This window comes from Amblyomma mixtum, chromosome 3 (genome assembly GCF_055824585.1).
Source record: "Amblyomma mixtum isolate Tamu chromosome 3, ASM5582458v1, whole genome shotgun sequence".
NCBI classification, from domain to species: Eukaryota; Metazoa; Arthropoda; class Arachnida; order Ixodida; family Ixodidae; genus Amblyomma; species Amblyomma mixtum.
In genome coordinates this window covers 284463919-284479332 of record NC_143014.1, presented here as the reverse complement: position 1 = coordinate 284479332, position 15414 = coordinate 284463919, and the positions used below count along the sequence as shown (strand labels likewise).

The window sequence follows — 15414 nt, the reverse complement described above, 5'->3', positions numbered from 1 at the left end:
AAGTCTAAACACACAGCCTTGCCACTGCGATTATATGCAGCTTGTTACAACGCATATTTTTCACTATACAAAACCTTCGGCCACCAACAGCAAGAAATTAAAGGTAGTCTGAAAGGCAACGCTGCAATCAATCCATTAACTCTTCGCCTGTGCTTTAGTAAACTCCGAAGAATTCATTAAAATTGTAAAAAAAAAACAGATCGCAAATGTGCGCGCAGAACCGTCCATGTGCACGCCTGCGCATAAGGTGCGGTCTCCGCATGGCCTTGAAGACGACGGCTGCTCTGAAAACAATTTTCAACTGCTTTCGCGTAAGCTTTAGGGTCTAATAAAGGTGTTCAATATTGAAAGTCCTCATGGCATGTTTGTCAAAATTTACTACATGTCTCGGCAACAGTGGCACCCTCTCAATGTTCACCACAGTGTACAGAAGTTTAAATTACGGTGCACATTGTGGATGAAGTGGGATACTTTTTGCCTCAAGTACGCACACAGCTCACTACCTAGAGGAGAGAGCTGTGCTCTTGCCCCAAAACTGATCCCTTCTTCTTATAATACCAAAAGCAAGTGGTGTCGGTGAACCACATCTCTGTCAACATGACGCAGTCTAGATCCTACTCCGCTGGCCAACTGCAGGTTTTTCCCCACAAGAAGGTGTTTTCACTGAGAGAAAGCGTGCAAAGAACTCTAGAGGATTTGGTTGGTTGGTTGGTTGGTTGGTTTATGGGGTTTAACGTCCCAAAGCGACTGAGGCTATGAGAGACGCCGTAGTGGAGGGCTCCGGAAATTTCGACCACCTGGGGTTCTTTAACGTGCACTGACATCGCACAGTACACGGGCCTCGAATTTCTCCTCCAAAGAAATTCAACCGCCGCGGCCGGGATCGAACCCGCGTCTTTCGGGCCAGCAGCCGAGCACCATAGCCACTGAGCCACCGCGGCGGCTAGAGGATTTGGTGTGGGGTATGAAATATAAACGCTGTATGTTAACTATCAAATTCGAACTGCTGCTGCGTAACGCCGGGCGATAAAGGTTTTGGCTTTTGATAAAAATATTGTTCTTTTTGTCAGAGGTCCATCGCCGTTTTCAGTAAAGCGCATTTGCGTCCTACTGAAGAAACGCAAATTAACTAATCATCAATTAATCAGCGTCACATAGACAAGCATGCAGCGACTGCCGGCACATGCTACTATCCACTTCGCGCTTTAATTTTCCGGTGACGTAGCTGAGGTATGGCACACACATCACAGCTAAAAACGCAAGAAACACTGCCTCTGCTTATTATTATTATATTTCAAATGCCTATCGAAGGTAATTTCAGAAGCTTCCATTTCACGACAAGCGTTATAGTCTCCGAATATAAACACTGCTCCACTCTACACGCTTGTGCGGCCAAAAGTCTCCACGGCACTCGAGGAGCCATCTGGACGAATAAGTTGAATGCTCTTCAGCAATCACCTGCTTTCAATAACGCATTTGGACAAGTGAGTGTGAGTTACAAGTCCACAGTATGACCTGTAGGCACTGGCTGATAACACAGCTATCAGCACCGACTGCCGCTCACTGCACCTATAGACTTTTTTACCGAATAGTATATTCTTACTACACCAAATACATCATTAGCATACGAGTGCGAATTAGCTGCTATTCAGCGACGGCTGTAATCACAGTTTGACACAATAAAGATAAACTATTTTTGTGGTGTGTCATAACTGGCGCCATTTATAATTATCATCAATGTCACTTCATCGTTTAGCAATAAGATCAAAGCGGAGGTAGTAAAAGCATTTTTAAAGAAAAGACCTGAAAAGAGCGCGAGGCTACTCTCGTTCTCTGCTCGGCACTTATGCGAAGCTCGCTGTGGGAGTTTTAGTGGTCACTTTTTAGCTCATGTTCGTAATCGGAGTGGCGCTTGCGGCCAAGCACGTGCAACCCAGACTACGCACTCACCCGGAAGTTGTCGCTCATGAAGCAGTAGATGATGGGGTTGACGAAGCTGTTGGCCATTGAGAACCAGTGACAGGAGAAGAACGCCGCAATGTAGAGGTACTCCTGCTCGGCCGTGTCTGGCTGCATGGCGGCGCGGTCGAAGTACAGTATCAAGTTCATCAGGTGGATTGGCAGCCAGCAGACGGCGAACATCAGCACCACGGTAGCCAGCATCTTCACCACCTGCGCAGGGCAAGAAAAGGCTGCATAAAGTTTTGGGTAACGCAACGGTGGAGGAACGAAAACCGAAACTAAATTCTTCTTGCCGGTTTTCTCAAGGTCATGCAGGCGTTATGCAGAGCGCAGGTGCATTTCTTCTCACGGATCAGAAACAAAAAGACCTGAATGTCGCAGGAAACAACTTGACAATTAGGAACATTTATTTTTCATTTTCGGTTCAAATTATTGCTAACATTGCCCTATTCATCACGAGAACTGACTGTGTTGACTGAATGCTTTTATTAACTCCTCTGTAATGACTTTTCATGGTGCCAAAGAAGTGGCTCAACTCCGAGCCAAATGAAAAGAAGTATAAGCCAGAAATAACTTCGATCCTTAAATACGCAGTGTTCTGGGCGTTATTTTTTGTTTCGTGTCTCCCTACTCGAAATTACGATGTAACAATACAACTGTAGAAATATATTTCGAATGGGCTAATGGGGGCGACTAAATACCTGGATTTAATACCGCACCAAAGATCATTAATACCGAAAGCACGAGAGCAAGAGCAGACTTGGGTAAAGAAAAAGGTAGTATTGGAGAAGTATGCCACCGTCCCTTTTTAAAGCAGTTACGTAAGAGGGCACCGCTGCACAAATTACCACTGTTATTGAGGACATAAGGGCCAAATTTAGTTTCCACAAACTGGTGGCCTTCCTCACTTTCCCCCAAGTCATGACATTATAGAACTAAAACCAACAGAGCCACTATCAAACATTCATCACTTCCACTGAGCTCCCATCATAACCGGATGCCGAATGCTCGTTGTCACGCAATATCCGCCCCCCTTAATGTTCACAAACTTGTTCTTCATTACCTCGAAACCACCCGGAGTCCACCGCGGCAGCCATCGGCTGTAATGTTTATTCCTAGCGCTCTTCCGGAGTCGACCCCTGAGCTTTGTCGGGACAACGTAGCTTGAGCGCGAGTCGGCCTTTGTGGGCGTAACTGCGGGAGCGTCTCAGCGCACGCACTGTTCCGTTCTCGGAAACTTCAAAATTGTGCCGTCTATCTATAGACTCTGTTGGCCTAAGGGCCAAGCCCATCAGCTTGTCGTCTTTCGAACATTGCGCCAGAGCAGTAAATTCTACCTATAACTGCTGCTCTCTAGAATGCGCTGTGCGCCGCCTCAGTTGGCGTACCATGCCGGAGAGTACATGCGCATTCTCTCTTGTTTGTTTGCAAAAATATGCCATATCTGCCGAATCGAACGTCGATCGTACAATATGCTGCTCGGGTTCAGCGCCGTGTGGTCTAGGAATGCTTTCGGTATGCCCAGTACAGGCCCGTGGCCCCGTAGAAACTAGTACTCGTGAGTACATTTATTGTCGAGACCCGTCAGAGCCCACTTCTGCACCCTAGGAGGCCTAGGAACCGGTGTAACAAGTTGCCACCAGGAGACCAGAGGATGCTTGATTCCCTTCTTTAGCTCTCCCTTCTCCCTCCCCTGACATAACAAGGGTAACATATCAAAGCGAATGGACCTGCACAATTGCAACTAGAGCTACACATCCCTTACACGCATAGTTTAATGTGAGTGTATGCAGTGCTGGAACGCGCACAACTTTCTTTTCGTTTGACTCGGCAGCAAGGCGACATTCTCACGCTCTAGCACCGTTTTTGTGCCTGAGCGCCGGCAGCTTGTCTGGAAGCTGCCACCGCGTTGGTGCGTCAGCGTGTGCATGAAGCCCAGGAGGCCACCTAGCTTTGCCACCCTCCCACTGTGCCCCACCGTGATAGATTTCGCTTGCGCACATGTTGCCCTTCGCCGCCTCGCAGAGCTTTGTTTTCTCTTTGAAAGAATGTGAGCAGAAAAACGAGTGTCCAAAACTGCAAACACAGGAAACCGCGTTGGTGCATTTCCAACGAAAGTAATTTCGAGAGAGGAGTAAATTTTTCTGCGAAATTACTGGATCAAAGTAATGCATTAAATTAACGAATTACTACACCAAACACTTTTTAATTACATTCAATTTGCCAAAAGGGGATTAAATTACTGTAATTCAATCACTGGAATTTAATACTGCTCTCGGCTGTAGCTGCACCTTATGAACCATATACGGGGTTGCTGTGGATAATTGTGAAATATGGCATGTGTTGTATTTTTATACTGCTTAACTTTGACACTTCCGTTCCCGCTACATATCTAAGAAGCCAGATGCACACTGGTGCTTAATATTTCAGCGTCCTCAATAACCTTCATTCCTGCCCAGAAAAGTGCTAATTACACGAGGCGCACGCACCTGAAAATGCGGGCGCAACTAGTTTTCCTCGCGCGTTTTTTTTTTCCCTTACAACGGCGCTCCAAGCAAACCTTGTGGATAGTTTACTTTACTGTCTGGAAGGAAACAAGCATATATGATTGCAATAGACACACGGCGCCCACGTTGTTACTAAGAATTGAGCGAGCCACGCGATGAGCACTCAACACTGGCCAGATGGCGCTGCGATCTCAAATTCAACCTTAGGCTTCTCCTCAAAGCCAGCCAGTCTCACTCTTGAAACAGCAGCCAACGAGCGCCCGCACACAGCAAATAGACACGACAACGTTGGCTGCTGTTCGAAGCGCAATATGAAGCAATCAGCTGAGATCCAGATTATCCTGCGACAAGTCTTACTTTCATTGCAGTCTGATTCTTTATGAGCGCGTTCAGCCGCTGTGGCTCACGCATGCAGTGATGCAATCATGCAGACATCAGATGTGGCTCATACGTTTAAAGCTTTGATTAGTTTATGGTTTAAAAGTGTTTAATGTCCCAAAGCGACTCAGGTTATAAAGGACGCCATAGTGGAAGGTTTCGGAAATTTCGACAACCTGCAGTTCTTTTAGTCCACTTGCACCGCCTCTAGAATTTCGCCTTCATCGAAATTCTACCGCCGCGGCCGGGATCGAACCCGCGTCTTTCGGGTGAGTAGCCGATTAAAACTTTAAGAATCTTGATTAACGTATGAAACTAGCTTCCTTATAACAACAGCTAAGAGGACTTAATGAACTTTTTAGATGTTAGTTAACGTCCTCTGGAGTATATAATTCATCTACTGACAAGTCCATGTGCCGAATTCAATTTCGTGAACGCTGATTAAAGCAGACTCGTTGCTTGTACATAATTCTCTTTTTCTTCATGCCAGCCATCTTTACGATGAGATAGCTGCGGTTTTCAATCTTGTTTTTTTTATTGTGCACCACGAACGCTTAAAAATTACTCGTTCCCATACGACTGCCCAATTTAAAGCTGGTGATTTAATTGGGTTCTTATAGTAGATTATTAATCTGGTGATGCCCGAAAACAGAAAAAGCGTTCTCCGTAAATGCTAATGAGGCCGTGTGAACTACACTGCGGGAGACTTTAGACCGGGAGATTGCGTTAAGTTATGAGATGAGATATTTCTCGACAGCTTATATTTTGAAAAGTTTGTTAGCTCTGCTTAAAACTCCCTTCAGCGCAGAGATCGTTAATAAAGTGATATTAAATATTTTTTTCGAAGGATGTGTACCATAATTTCTTTTGGCAGAACGCAGCATACCAGGTCCCCCGTTAGATTTAGCCACGGTTTAAATATTGCCACGCGCCTAACGCGCCGCGTTACCGAGACACAATAGGTGAACGCAACTTCAGCTCATGTGTTCACCACTGTATATTGTAACAGCATTTGGGTACGTTGCTCAGTTGAATAATTAAGTAAACTCCGAAAATTTATTTTCGAACAATTGCGTTCACGTCGAAAATTATGTGGAACTCCTGAACATAACTGCGCTCGATGCTGCTGCGGATGTGACCGGGCAAAATCAATGACGTGGCCGCGTGCGGGAAAACTGAAACATCTCCGAGCTGCCCTCGCTCTGTGCTGAAAACAGCTGGCACGCTTGTTCGCGGTAGCGATATGCAGGCCGAAGCACTAAACAGCGTTCCTAGTCGTCAGTCGGTCGTTTCATCTGCCGGGCTGAAGAAAACACCAAATGTGAGGTCCAAAACAATGTGTTGTAAAGCAAAGGCGCCAGATGCGACACGCCAGACAGGAAACGCCGTCCGCCGACTAGTAACGGTGCTCAATATTTTGGTCAGCATGTCGCTGGCGGAAAAGAGCGCACCCACTGTTTACCGCCCTCAACACGGCAACGCCACAGGAGTTACTTTCAGTTTTGCTGATAGAGCCCACTTCAACGTTTTTACCCGGCAACATTCGCGGCAACAAAGAGCCAGGCAATGATCCCGAATTCCACAATTGAGAGCTACTGCTGCCACGGCGCGCCAGCGCTCGGTCACGTGGAATTTTTTTTTTTCATATTTCGGGGCTTTCTTTTCAACGCAGAAACAAGTCTATCACTTGATGCAATCTCACAGTTTTTCAGCGCAGCGGCACACGGCCAAAGAAAAGACGCAGGAAGAGAAGAAAGACGAACACAGAGCTGATTGTCAACTGTTTGTTTAGGGACGCACACACAGCTTAAATACACTCAGACCAGCGCAGGCGTACACCGTGCAAGGTAAACAGGAAAAAAACTCGTTTCACATCTTTATTTAAGCTGTGTATTTAAGCTCTGTGTGCGTCCTTAAATAAACAGTTGACAGTCAGCGCTGTGTTCGTCCTTGTTCTCTTCCTGCTTTGTTTTTCTTTGGCCGTGTGCCGTTGCGCTGAAAAACTATGAGTTCAAATCAAGTATACTAACGAGCCCAAGAACTAACTCTACTGAAATCTATCACGTTCATGAAAATAAAAAAACAAAAACTGAAAAATTGAAAGTAAAAAATAAAAAAGAAATATACATTTTTAACGCTCCATAATTCAGCTGTGGAATTTTGGTTGGAAACGCTAAGGGTGAAAAGTAAGTTTTTTATGCGAAGCATACTAAAATAGCCCAACCCAGCTCCTCGAGCGCGGCGGTGTCGTTACCATTGTCCTTTCGTGACCTCCATGTCATACCACGTGATGCGTGACGTCACAGCAGATGAAAAACGGGGGCCCAACTCCCGCCGTCGCGCGAGGCGTCGTGACCAAGGATGACCACGTGGTGCGTGACGTCACAGCAGATGAGAAACGGGGGCCCAGCTCGCGCCGTCGCGCGAGGCTTCGCGACCAAGGAGGACCAAGTGATGCGTGACGTAACGACATAGGAGAAACGGGCCCCAGCTCGCGCCGTCGCGCGAGGCGTCGCGACAAATGTGTTTCCTGCTTCTGCCGCTAGGTGCGCTGTAGTGAACACGTGATGCTGGAGCGGCGGTGTACAAGGGGGTGCGCCTGCCTCTGCTAGGCGTACACGGGATAGAGATGCCTCCTGGAGACAGGGCTGCTCGTTGGAATGAGAAGCAAAAGTTGCGGCGTGCTACAGAGACTGATGAAGAGCGTGAAGAACGTCTAGCCAAGCGGCGTGCTCGATATGCAACTCGGCGACAATATGCTTCGCATCTGACTAGGCTTAACCTAAGCTAAGCCTCAGCCATTTTTTCGCTTATTTAATCACTGAATTTAACAAAATACAATAATTCTGCGACTTATTGTATACAGTAGTCAACCACATGCTTCAATTTGCCTGCGCCTATAATGTACCGGTTTATTTTTAAACATTGCGAAACCCTGCTTCGGCACCTGCTATATGTACTTTGAGGATGCGTGATTTATATGGATTTGGCGGCTTTCAATTTCAGCTCGAACTGTACTGCCGAGTGGGGCTCCTGAATGCGGCAGTAGCGCTTTCAAATATGGAAAGTAGCGGGTGTCAGAGGAACTCCTGTCGCGGAGCCGGTGTCACATTTTACACTCTTTCAGTAGCGAGGCAAGGTAATGTTCCCGCTGCCAGCACGGAATCTCGACATTCACTAGCGCACCCCACGCTCTGGTGTGACCACATCGCAGTGTAACCACATCGCACTTTAAATATTCCTCCCATGACAGCGCGTTTTTAAAACCAACTAACTCTGAAGAAATTTGCGACACGTTTCTCACCTTCAACAACAGCAAATCATGCGACTCGGATGACTTACAGATACGCCCCGTCAAATACGTCATAGACATTATCAGTTCCATCCTTGAGCACGTGTACAACCTTTCCTTCGCACATGGCATATTCCCTAAAGGTATGCAGACAGCAAAAGTGAGCGTTCTGTTCAAAGGCGGCGATAAACATAGCCTAACCAATTACAGACCGATTTCTATTCTTCCAGTTTTTTCAAAGGGATTAGAAAAGTTAATTAACAACAGGATGACTGAATTTTGTGAAAAGCATAACATACTAGCTAAATCTCAGTTCGGATTTAGAAAGGGACTTTCCACTGAATTAGCACTTCTAACTCAAAAAGAACTCATTTTGCATGCAATAGAAAGCAAATTAGTAACTCTAGGTGTATTTGTTGATTTCTCGAAGGCCTTTGATCGCCTAAATCATACTACATTACTAAAGAAACTTGAAATCTACGGATTTCGAGGGGTATTCTTAAGTTTACTGAAAAGTTATCTCCAGTATCGCCAACAAAGAGTGCACATTAATACTCATATATCTTAAATTAGACAAATTAACAGCGGGGTGCCTCAAGGGAGTATCCTCGGCCCATTGCTGTTTAATATTTACATTAACGACATAACATCTATTGATGAATCAGCTACGTTTATTATTTACGCCGATGATACTACCATATTTTTTACTTCACCTACTTCGGTGGGCTTATTTGACCGAGCAAACCTTACATTGTTAAAATTGCACAAATGGAGCGCTGTAAACTCATTAACAATCAACACTAATAAAACCAAAGCTATTCTCTTCAGGCCAAAAAATCAGCACGTGTCCGTTACTGGGAATCTAATGATCGGAACATCAGTCATTGACATCGTCCATTCCTTCAAAAGTCTTGGGGTCATATTCGAGGAGCATTTATCTTGGAATTCACATGTCGGCATGGTGGCTAACAAAATTGCCAAAGTAGTTGGAGTACTAACCAAATTACGTTCCTTTTTACCGAGGAGAATAAAATTAGTTATTTATAACTCACTCATCCTTTCGCACATTAGCTATTGTCATCTGATTTGGGGGACTACCACTGCCACTAACATGAACAAGCTATTGTTGCTCCAGAAAAAGTCAGTGCGCGTCATTTCGGACTCCTCATATGATGCTCATACAGAACCCCTCTTTGAAAATCTGAAAATCCGTCCAGTTCACCTCCTGTATAATGACACATTACTCAACCGATACTTTAAAACAAGAAAGCAAGGAAATAATTTTATTGCAACTTTATCGAACCTCATGAGAAATGATAATGTTTATGAAACACGTCACCATGAAATCTGGCACATTCCATCAGTGCGTACCAACTATGGAACTCAGTCCTTGCGCGTGAGATTGCCGTCCCTATTGAATATTCGCAATCCATTAAAAAAAAAATTTTTTAGCTAAAAGCACACCTAGAAGAAAATCTACGTCTTTTCCTACACATTTTAAACTTTCATCAACGTGTCACTTTCTCTTGTTTTTCCTAACGTTCTTTTGCTCGCTTGGTTATCCTGTATTCACCAGTGCTTTCACGCTGTCGTCCTCTGTTTGTTTTGCTTAGCTATTATCCATGTATCTGCCTTGTATCATTACCGAGAATGTTTTTACTAGTACATTTTGACTTGTTCGTCTTATTAATAACATAATTGTTCATTTAGTTTTCAGTCATTACTTTTTTATGTTCTAAATTACAAATTTGCAACTGACGATGCCAAATATCATTTCTATATGTCTGTACGCACATGAATTGTTAAGGGGCACAGACCCCGTCAAGCTGTCTTCTTCAGCTTTTTGTCTGTGCTCCAGACCTCTGTAAAGATGTAGAATAAAAAAGATGAATGAATGAATCAGGTGACCAAAATTGCAAACAGGCTGTTTCGTCTTTTGCCGTGGTCTTGAACCGCAAATTTTTGACACCAAGTGCGCGTCTCCATGCGCAGCGCCACTGGGTCTGAATTGAGAAATAAAAAAAAGGAAACCTGAAATTTCATATGCTGTTTCTGTACCAAAACAAAAGAGAAGGCAATCTGTTTTTGGCTACCAAAATGCCAAACGTTAAAATTATTTTCCATTTCAGCCTTACGCTCGTATATTCCTATGCAATCATGGCGTCGCAGATGGTTCCTTATCGAGAACGTCCAGCACATGCACTAGTTTTGAGTCGTTACGACTGCAAACAGGCAAGTGCAGACTGCAAACAGAGCTGTCAGTTCCCGCACATAGCGTCTGTAAACAAAAGATGGTGTCAGTACGTCGGCATTGAGAGCCAATAGAATCGCGGCTTGAGTGACACGTTCTGTTCTTTCTCATTTTGGGTTTTTGTCTTCTAGGTTTGCGCTCGTTGGAAGCAAGTGCATTATAGCGATCGATTCCGGCCAAGGATTTATTATGCGGGTCGGCAGGAAACAAGGCAGAAGTGGGCGGGCCGATCCTTCCGAATGTGTGGAGGCAGCCATATTCAAAGCTTTCTGGAAAAATAAAGATATAAACACCAAAAACACAGCAAAGCTTACGAGTGCGAAAACACTACGCCACTGAACAAGCTTTTTGGCCACTCAATCATTTCCTTTGGGACAAAATGTGCCGAGGCAGCACATTTATCGCTGCTAGACTATTCCAACTTTCGGGGCTGTTATCAATCAGGGCACAAAATGCCACAAAAGGCACTGTCTTGAACTCCAGCCGAAGCCCACTCGATGGCGACCCAACTCGCGGAGATATGAAATCACGCGGCTGCGGTTGCGAGAGAAAAGGGCCCTCATCAAAAAAGAGTGAGGCAGTGCATGCCCGGCAGTGTTATCCAATGCAAGGGGTGTTGTACTCAGACGTTGAGATCAATTTGAGGTCGCGCGTCTAGTCTGCAAAGGGTAATTCGCGATGGTGAATTGGATTAAACTGCGTATTACCATAAAACAACGTTAAGCGTGAGCGTAAATTTCAATATCAGCGCTCCGAAGGGTACCCGATCACTGCGTCGCGCAACGAAGAATACATATTTTTGCACCCGCTGGGTTCGAATCAGAGCGTTCTTTTCTGTGTCTCTTGCATGTGTATATGCCTTTATTTTGCCCCCAGGCATTTCTCTCTGGAAGCTGCCCGCGCGTTCAGATTTGGCTTTTTTGACGCCGAACCCCTCTGCTTGAGCGCTGTACGCTCAGCTGTGATTCGATGTGCCCATTATCAGAGGCACCAACTTGCGTAGTGCTTACTGCAGAAAAAGTAACAAGGTGCGGGAGCCACAAAGGTTTCGCAACACCAAACTTTCTTCACGGCTACCCATGGATCACAAATTATGCGCTTGTGCAAAAAAAAAAAAAAAAACAGAAAATATGCTGAGCTTTGCAGAATTGTTACAGTGACGAAAATTGGGCAAGATTAAGTTTCTGTTCCCTTTACATCGTCAAAAATTGTATACTGCAACCGTCGACAAATTATATCTTGGTAAATAAAGCTGAAAACTGCGGACCTAATATTCACGCTTGGCGACGTGCAGCACTTAACGTGTGCATGCTTCTACGGCAAACAAAATTTACACGGGGTAATTGTATGGCATGTTATCTTTATATTTCACTCTAATTTATTCCCCTGCAAGACTTGACACACTTTCTCACTACAATTTCATAGGGCAGTTATTATAGTAACTATAATGTTCATTCACATAAAAATGCTTTCATTTGCAGTCCATGTTGCTTTTCTATTAGTCCTTTAGGTACCAAAATTCCAGAATTGAATATATCAAACTTAGTTTTTTATTTGCCGTCAAAATGCACCCTTCTCCGAAATTTCTGTTTTTGCATAGTGCAAGATAATCGTGCGAAAAAAAGCAACTCTAATATTTACTATATATTTATTTTAAGTTTAATTTAACACTGCCAAACGGACATAATTTGGGCCTTGTCACGGCCTAATGTTTCTTCGGTCTTTTCATAGGCAAAAAAGTGTTCAAATAGGCACAGCGGAACAAAGCTAATAAGAATTGAAATTGAACTTTATTCCGCCGAGGCGGAAAGGGACACGAACAAAAGTGAAAACATATCACTTGACGTGGTTCGAGCCCCCATTTACAAGGCATACAACAGTTGCACATTTACATATATAGCAGCATAGTCACGAGAACATACACACATGGCAAGTGAATCAAGACCTTCTTGTCTGAAAGTAGTTGGTCGCATTCTACGTCAAAGTCCCATTTTACACAACAATAAGATATCCCCATCACAAAAAGACCAGCATAATACACATGAGAAAAAAAAACATCATTATACAATTATAGCGAGCGTAACCATCACTCTTGTTGTGTAAAAAATTCTTTAGAGTTTGGGTGCTAACACTTTTGATATTTATATCATGTTTATGGAGATAATTTAATAGGGTTGGAAGTGAATATTCGAGCATTTGACGGCTGATGGTTGTGCACATGAAAGGAATTTTCCAAATTTCAGGTGAGCGCGATGTAGATCTACCTTGTCTTAAACTTAGATTTGATATGGTTTGAATGAGGGCCTCATTGTTTTGGACATCCTGTTTATATCTCTTGGCTAAAGTATAACAGTACAGCCTATGCACAGAAAGTACTTTGAATGGCATAAACAGGCTTCTAGTGTGTGCATAAGGATCTACCCCTGTGATAAGGCGTACTGCTTTTTTGTAGCATGCGAATCTGTTGTGCTTCCCCATACCAGAAAACAATAGTTTAAATGTGACTGAAACAATGCATTGAACAAAAGTAACTTAACTGGGGTAGGTAGAAAATATTTGAATTTCGCTAGTAAGCCGACGCTTTTGGAAATTCGGGAAACAATAGTGTTAACGTGAGTGTCCCATAACATGTTTTTATGAAAATGCACACCAAGTATTTTTATTGCATCCACGACTTCAATAGTTGCGTCACCAAGGGTTAAATTAATACGTTGCGCTGATGACTACCTTGGAGTGAAGATCACGACTTTTGTTTTCTTACTGTTAATCTGCAGCGAATTTGCGACACTCCAAGAATGTAAGTAATTCAGAGAGTTCCTAATATTATTCTCCAGGGTGTCATAACTATTGCCTCAAAACAACAAAGTAGCGTCATGGTGATGATGTGAAACAAACACAAAAAAGCCTGCGTGTCGTGTTCCGCTCGGAGTGAGATTAGTGCAAATGTTTCTTTTTTGGAACACTGCGTTTGCAGTAGCACAATGCAAAAACAGGCGATTCTCCTTCCTTAGAGCTAAGTGTTTCGCGCCTTTTCCGGCTGGCGTAAACGCGCTCTGGCTATCAGATACATAGGCACAGATCTGTAGATGTTATCGGGCATTGCGTTCGTAGGCAGTGTCTGAAGGGCATGCTACGTATGTTGGATTCGTCGCATGTCTTCGGGCTCTCACCTCCCGGCTACGTGCCCAATCTGGGAGGCGCTTCCAAGCGCTTGGGGCTTCACACGAGCACGAATTCTACCCGATGACGGAAAAGCTTGTACGAAGCGAGAGGCGGGGCGCATGCAGGTGGCAGTGACGCATTCCCCCACACAAACACCACCGCCCCCGCCGCACCCCTCATTCCCCAACCACCTTCCCCTACGTCGCACCGCTCCTGAAGACAACAAAGGATGCGCAAGGCACGAGAAACGAGAGGAGGGTTTTCAGGTGATCACGGAACGCGGGCACGTATAGTTCGTGGAGCGACGTGCCTATCATAGCTATGCTATAACTTCACTACTCTAGAAATCTTCCTTGAATACCGCAACTTCAGAATCTCTGAATGCGATACAGCTCGCGTGATGGAAGACAACATTATTCAAGCATGGTGGTTCTCTCTATAATTTGTTCTCTTTAACTATTGAAGACATTGTAGGCAGCTATAATGTTGTCTTCAGATAGCAAGAAGTAGAAATTCGCGCTGCCCAATCAATAAAGGCTGTTTAAGACGACATTAGCATTCTGTATATGGAAAACAGTAAGGTTGCAAAAATTGAACACGAAAAAAACCAAGCATCCTCATTTTAAGTATGGATAAATTTTTTGCGGCAATTTGGAAAGTATATGCGATTTTTAAGTAATTTTAGCCCTCGAAACATTTCTTCAGAGTGCGGCGCGTTTAAAAGGTAAATAACCTGCGTTGATTGCCGGTGCCTCACTACTAACAGTTTCCTTATCTGAGCGAAATATCATGTGATACTGAGCCACACCAAAACATTCTGGGGTCACTAATGTTTCATTAATTAAGCAGCATGTAATATGGCTTTCGATTCATTAAAATATTCAACACGCACAAGAAAATCATGCACACTGAGCCTAGGGATCTTGTAGTTAGCGCCAAGTTCATGTTATAGTTTTGAACCCATATATACCCACTGTACAGTCTATGAACTCCATTTTGTAGCATGTGTGTGTGTGTGCGTGTGTGTGCGTGTGTGCGTGCGTGCGTGTGCGTGTGCGTGCGTGTGTGTGCGTGCGTGTGCGTGTGCGTGCGTGTGCGTGTGCGTGTGCGTGCGCGTGCGTGTGTGTGTGTGTGCGTGCGTGCGCGTGCGTGCGTGTGTGCGTGTGCGTGTGTGCGTGCGCGTGCGTGCGTGCGCGTGTGCGTGCGTGCGTGCGTGTGTGTGTGTGTGTGTGCGTGCGTGCGTGCGTGCGTGCGTGCGTGCGCGCGCGCACGCGCGCGTGCGTGTGCGTGTGTGTCAGAGATAGAGAGAGAGAGTCTGTGCTAGAGATTCGAACTAATTTTACCAGAGTACTGCACGGAATGTACTTCGTGGCCCCAATCCCGGAACGTGATCGGCGACTGGGAGAAGCCAACCCCATAGAACGCAATACAAGGTGTTATAGTGCGTGCTCCTTTTTTTTCCTGTATCGGCGCTGTTAAAGCTAAGAATCCGAAGCAACTCGCTCAAATGGCAGCCTTAATTATAGTAGCTATGGAGCCTGCAGAAAGGGCGGTTAATTACCGCGAACAAAACAGCAGCCTACCGCATGCAAGACTCATGCTTTCAAAGCAATAAAGACTTCTTCACCAGGCTAACAAAACTTCAACCTAAAAATCAATCAATCAATCAGCTTTTTATTTTCTCTATATTAGAGAAGGAGACAGGACTAAAAGCTCGGAAGCTTTACAGAGGTCCTGCCCCCTTTTTTCACGCTGGCATTGCAACAGACAAGAGGCAATAAATTCTGCGCTATACATTATAGCAGAAAAGAAAATAACACACCTTGGAAAAAAAGCAAAAAGTACCAACACAAAAATACATG

General features: G+C 44.6%; 1 protein-coding gene across 1 annotated transcript in view; it reads right to left on the bottom strand.

The window, feature by feature from the left end:
• LOC149355064 (prolactin-releasing peptide receptor-like) overlaps positions 1-15414 on the bottom strand; it is a 329760-nt gene that overhangs the window by 36657 nt on the left and 277689 nt on the right. The window contains exon 4 of the mRNA XM_089576057.1: positions 1951-2172. Within this exon, the coding sequence (XP_089432183.1) occupies positions 1951-2172 (222 nt within the window). The remainder of the gene's footprint in view (positions 1-1950; positions 2173-15414) is intronic.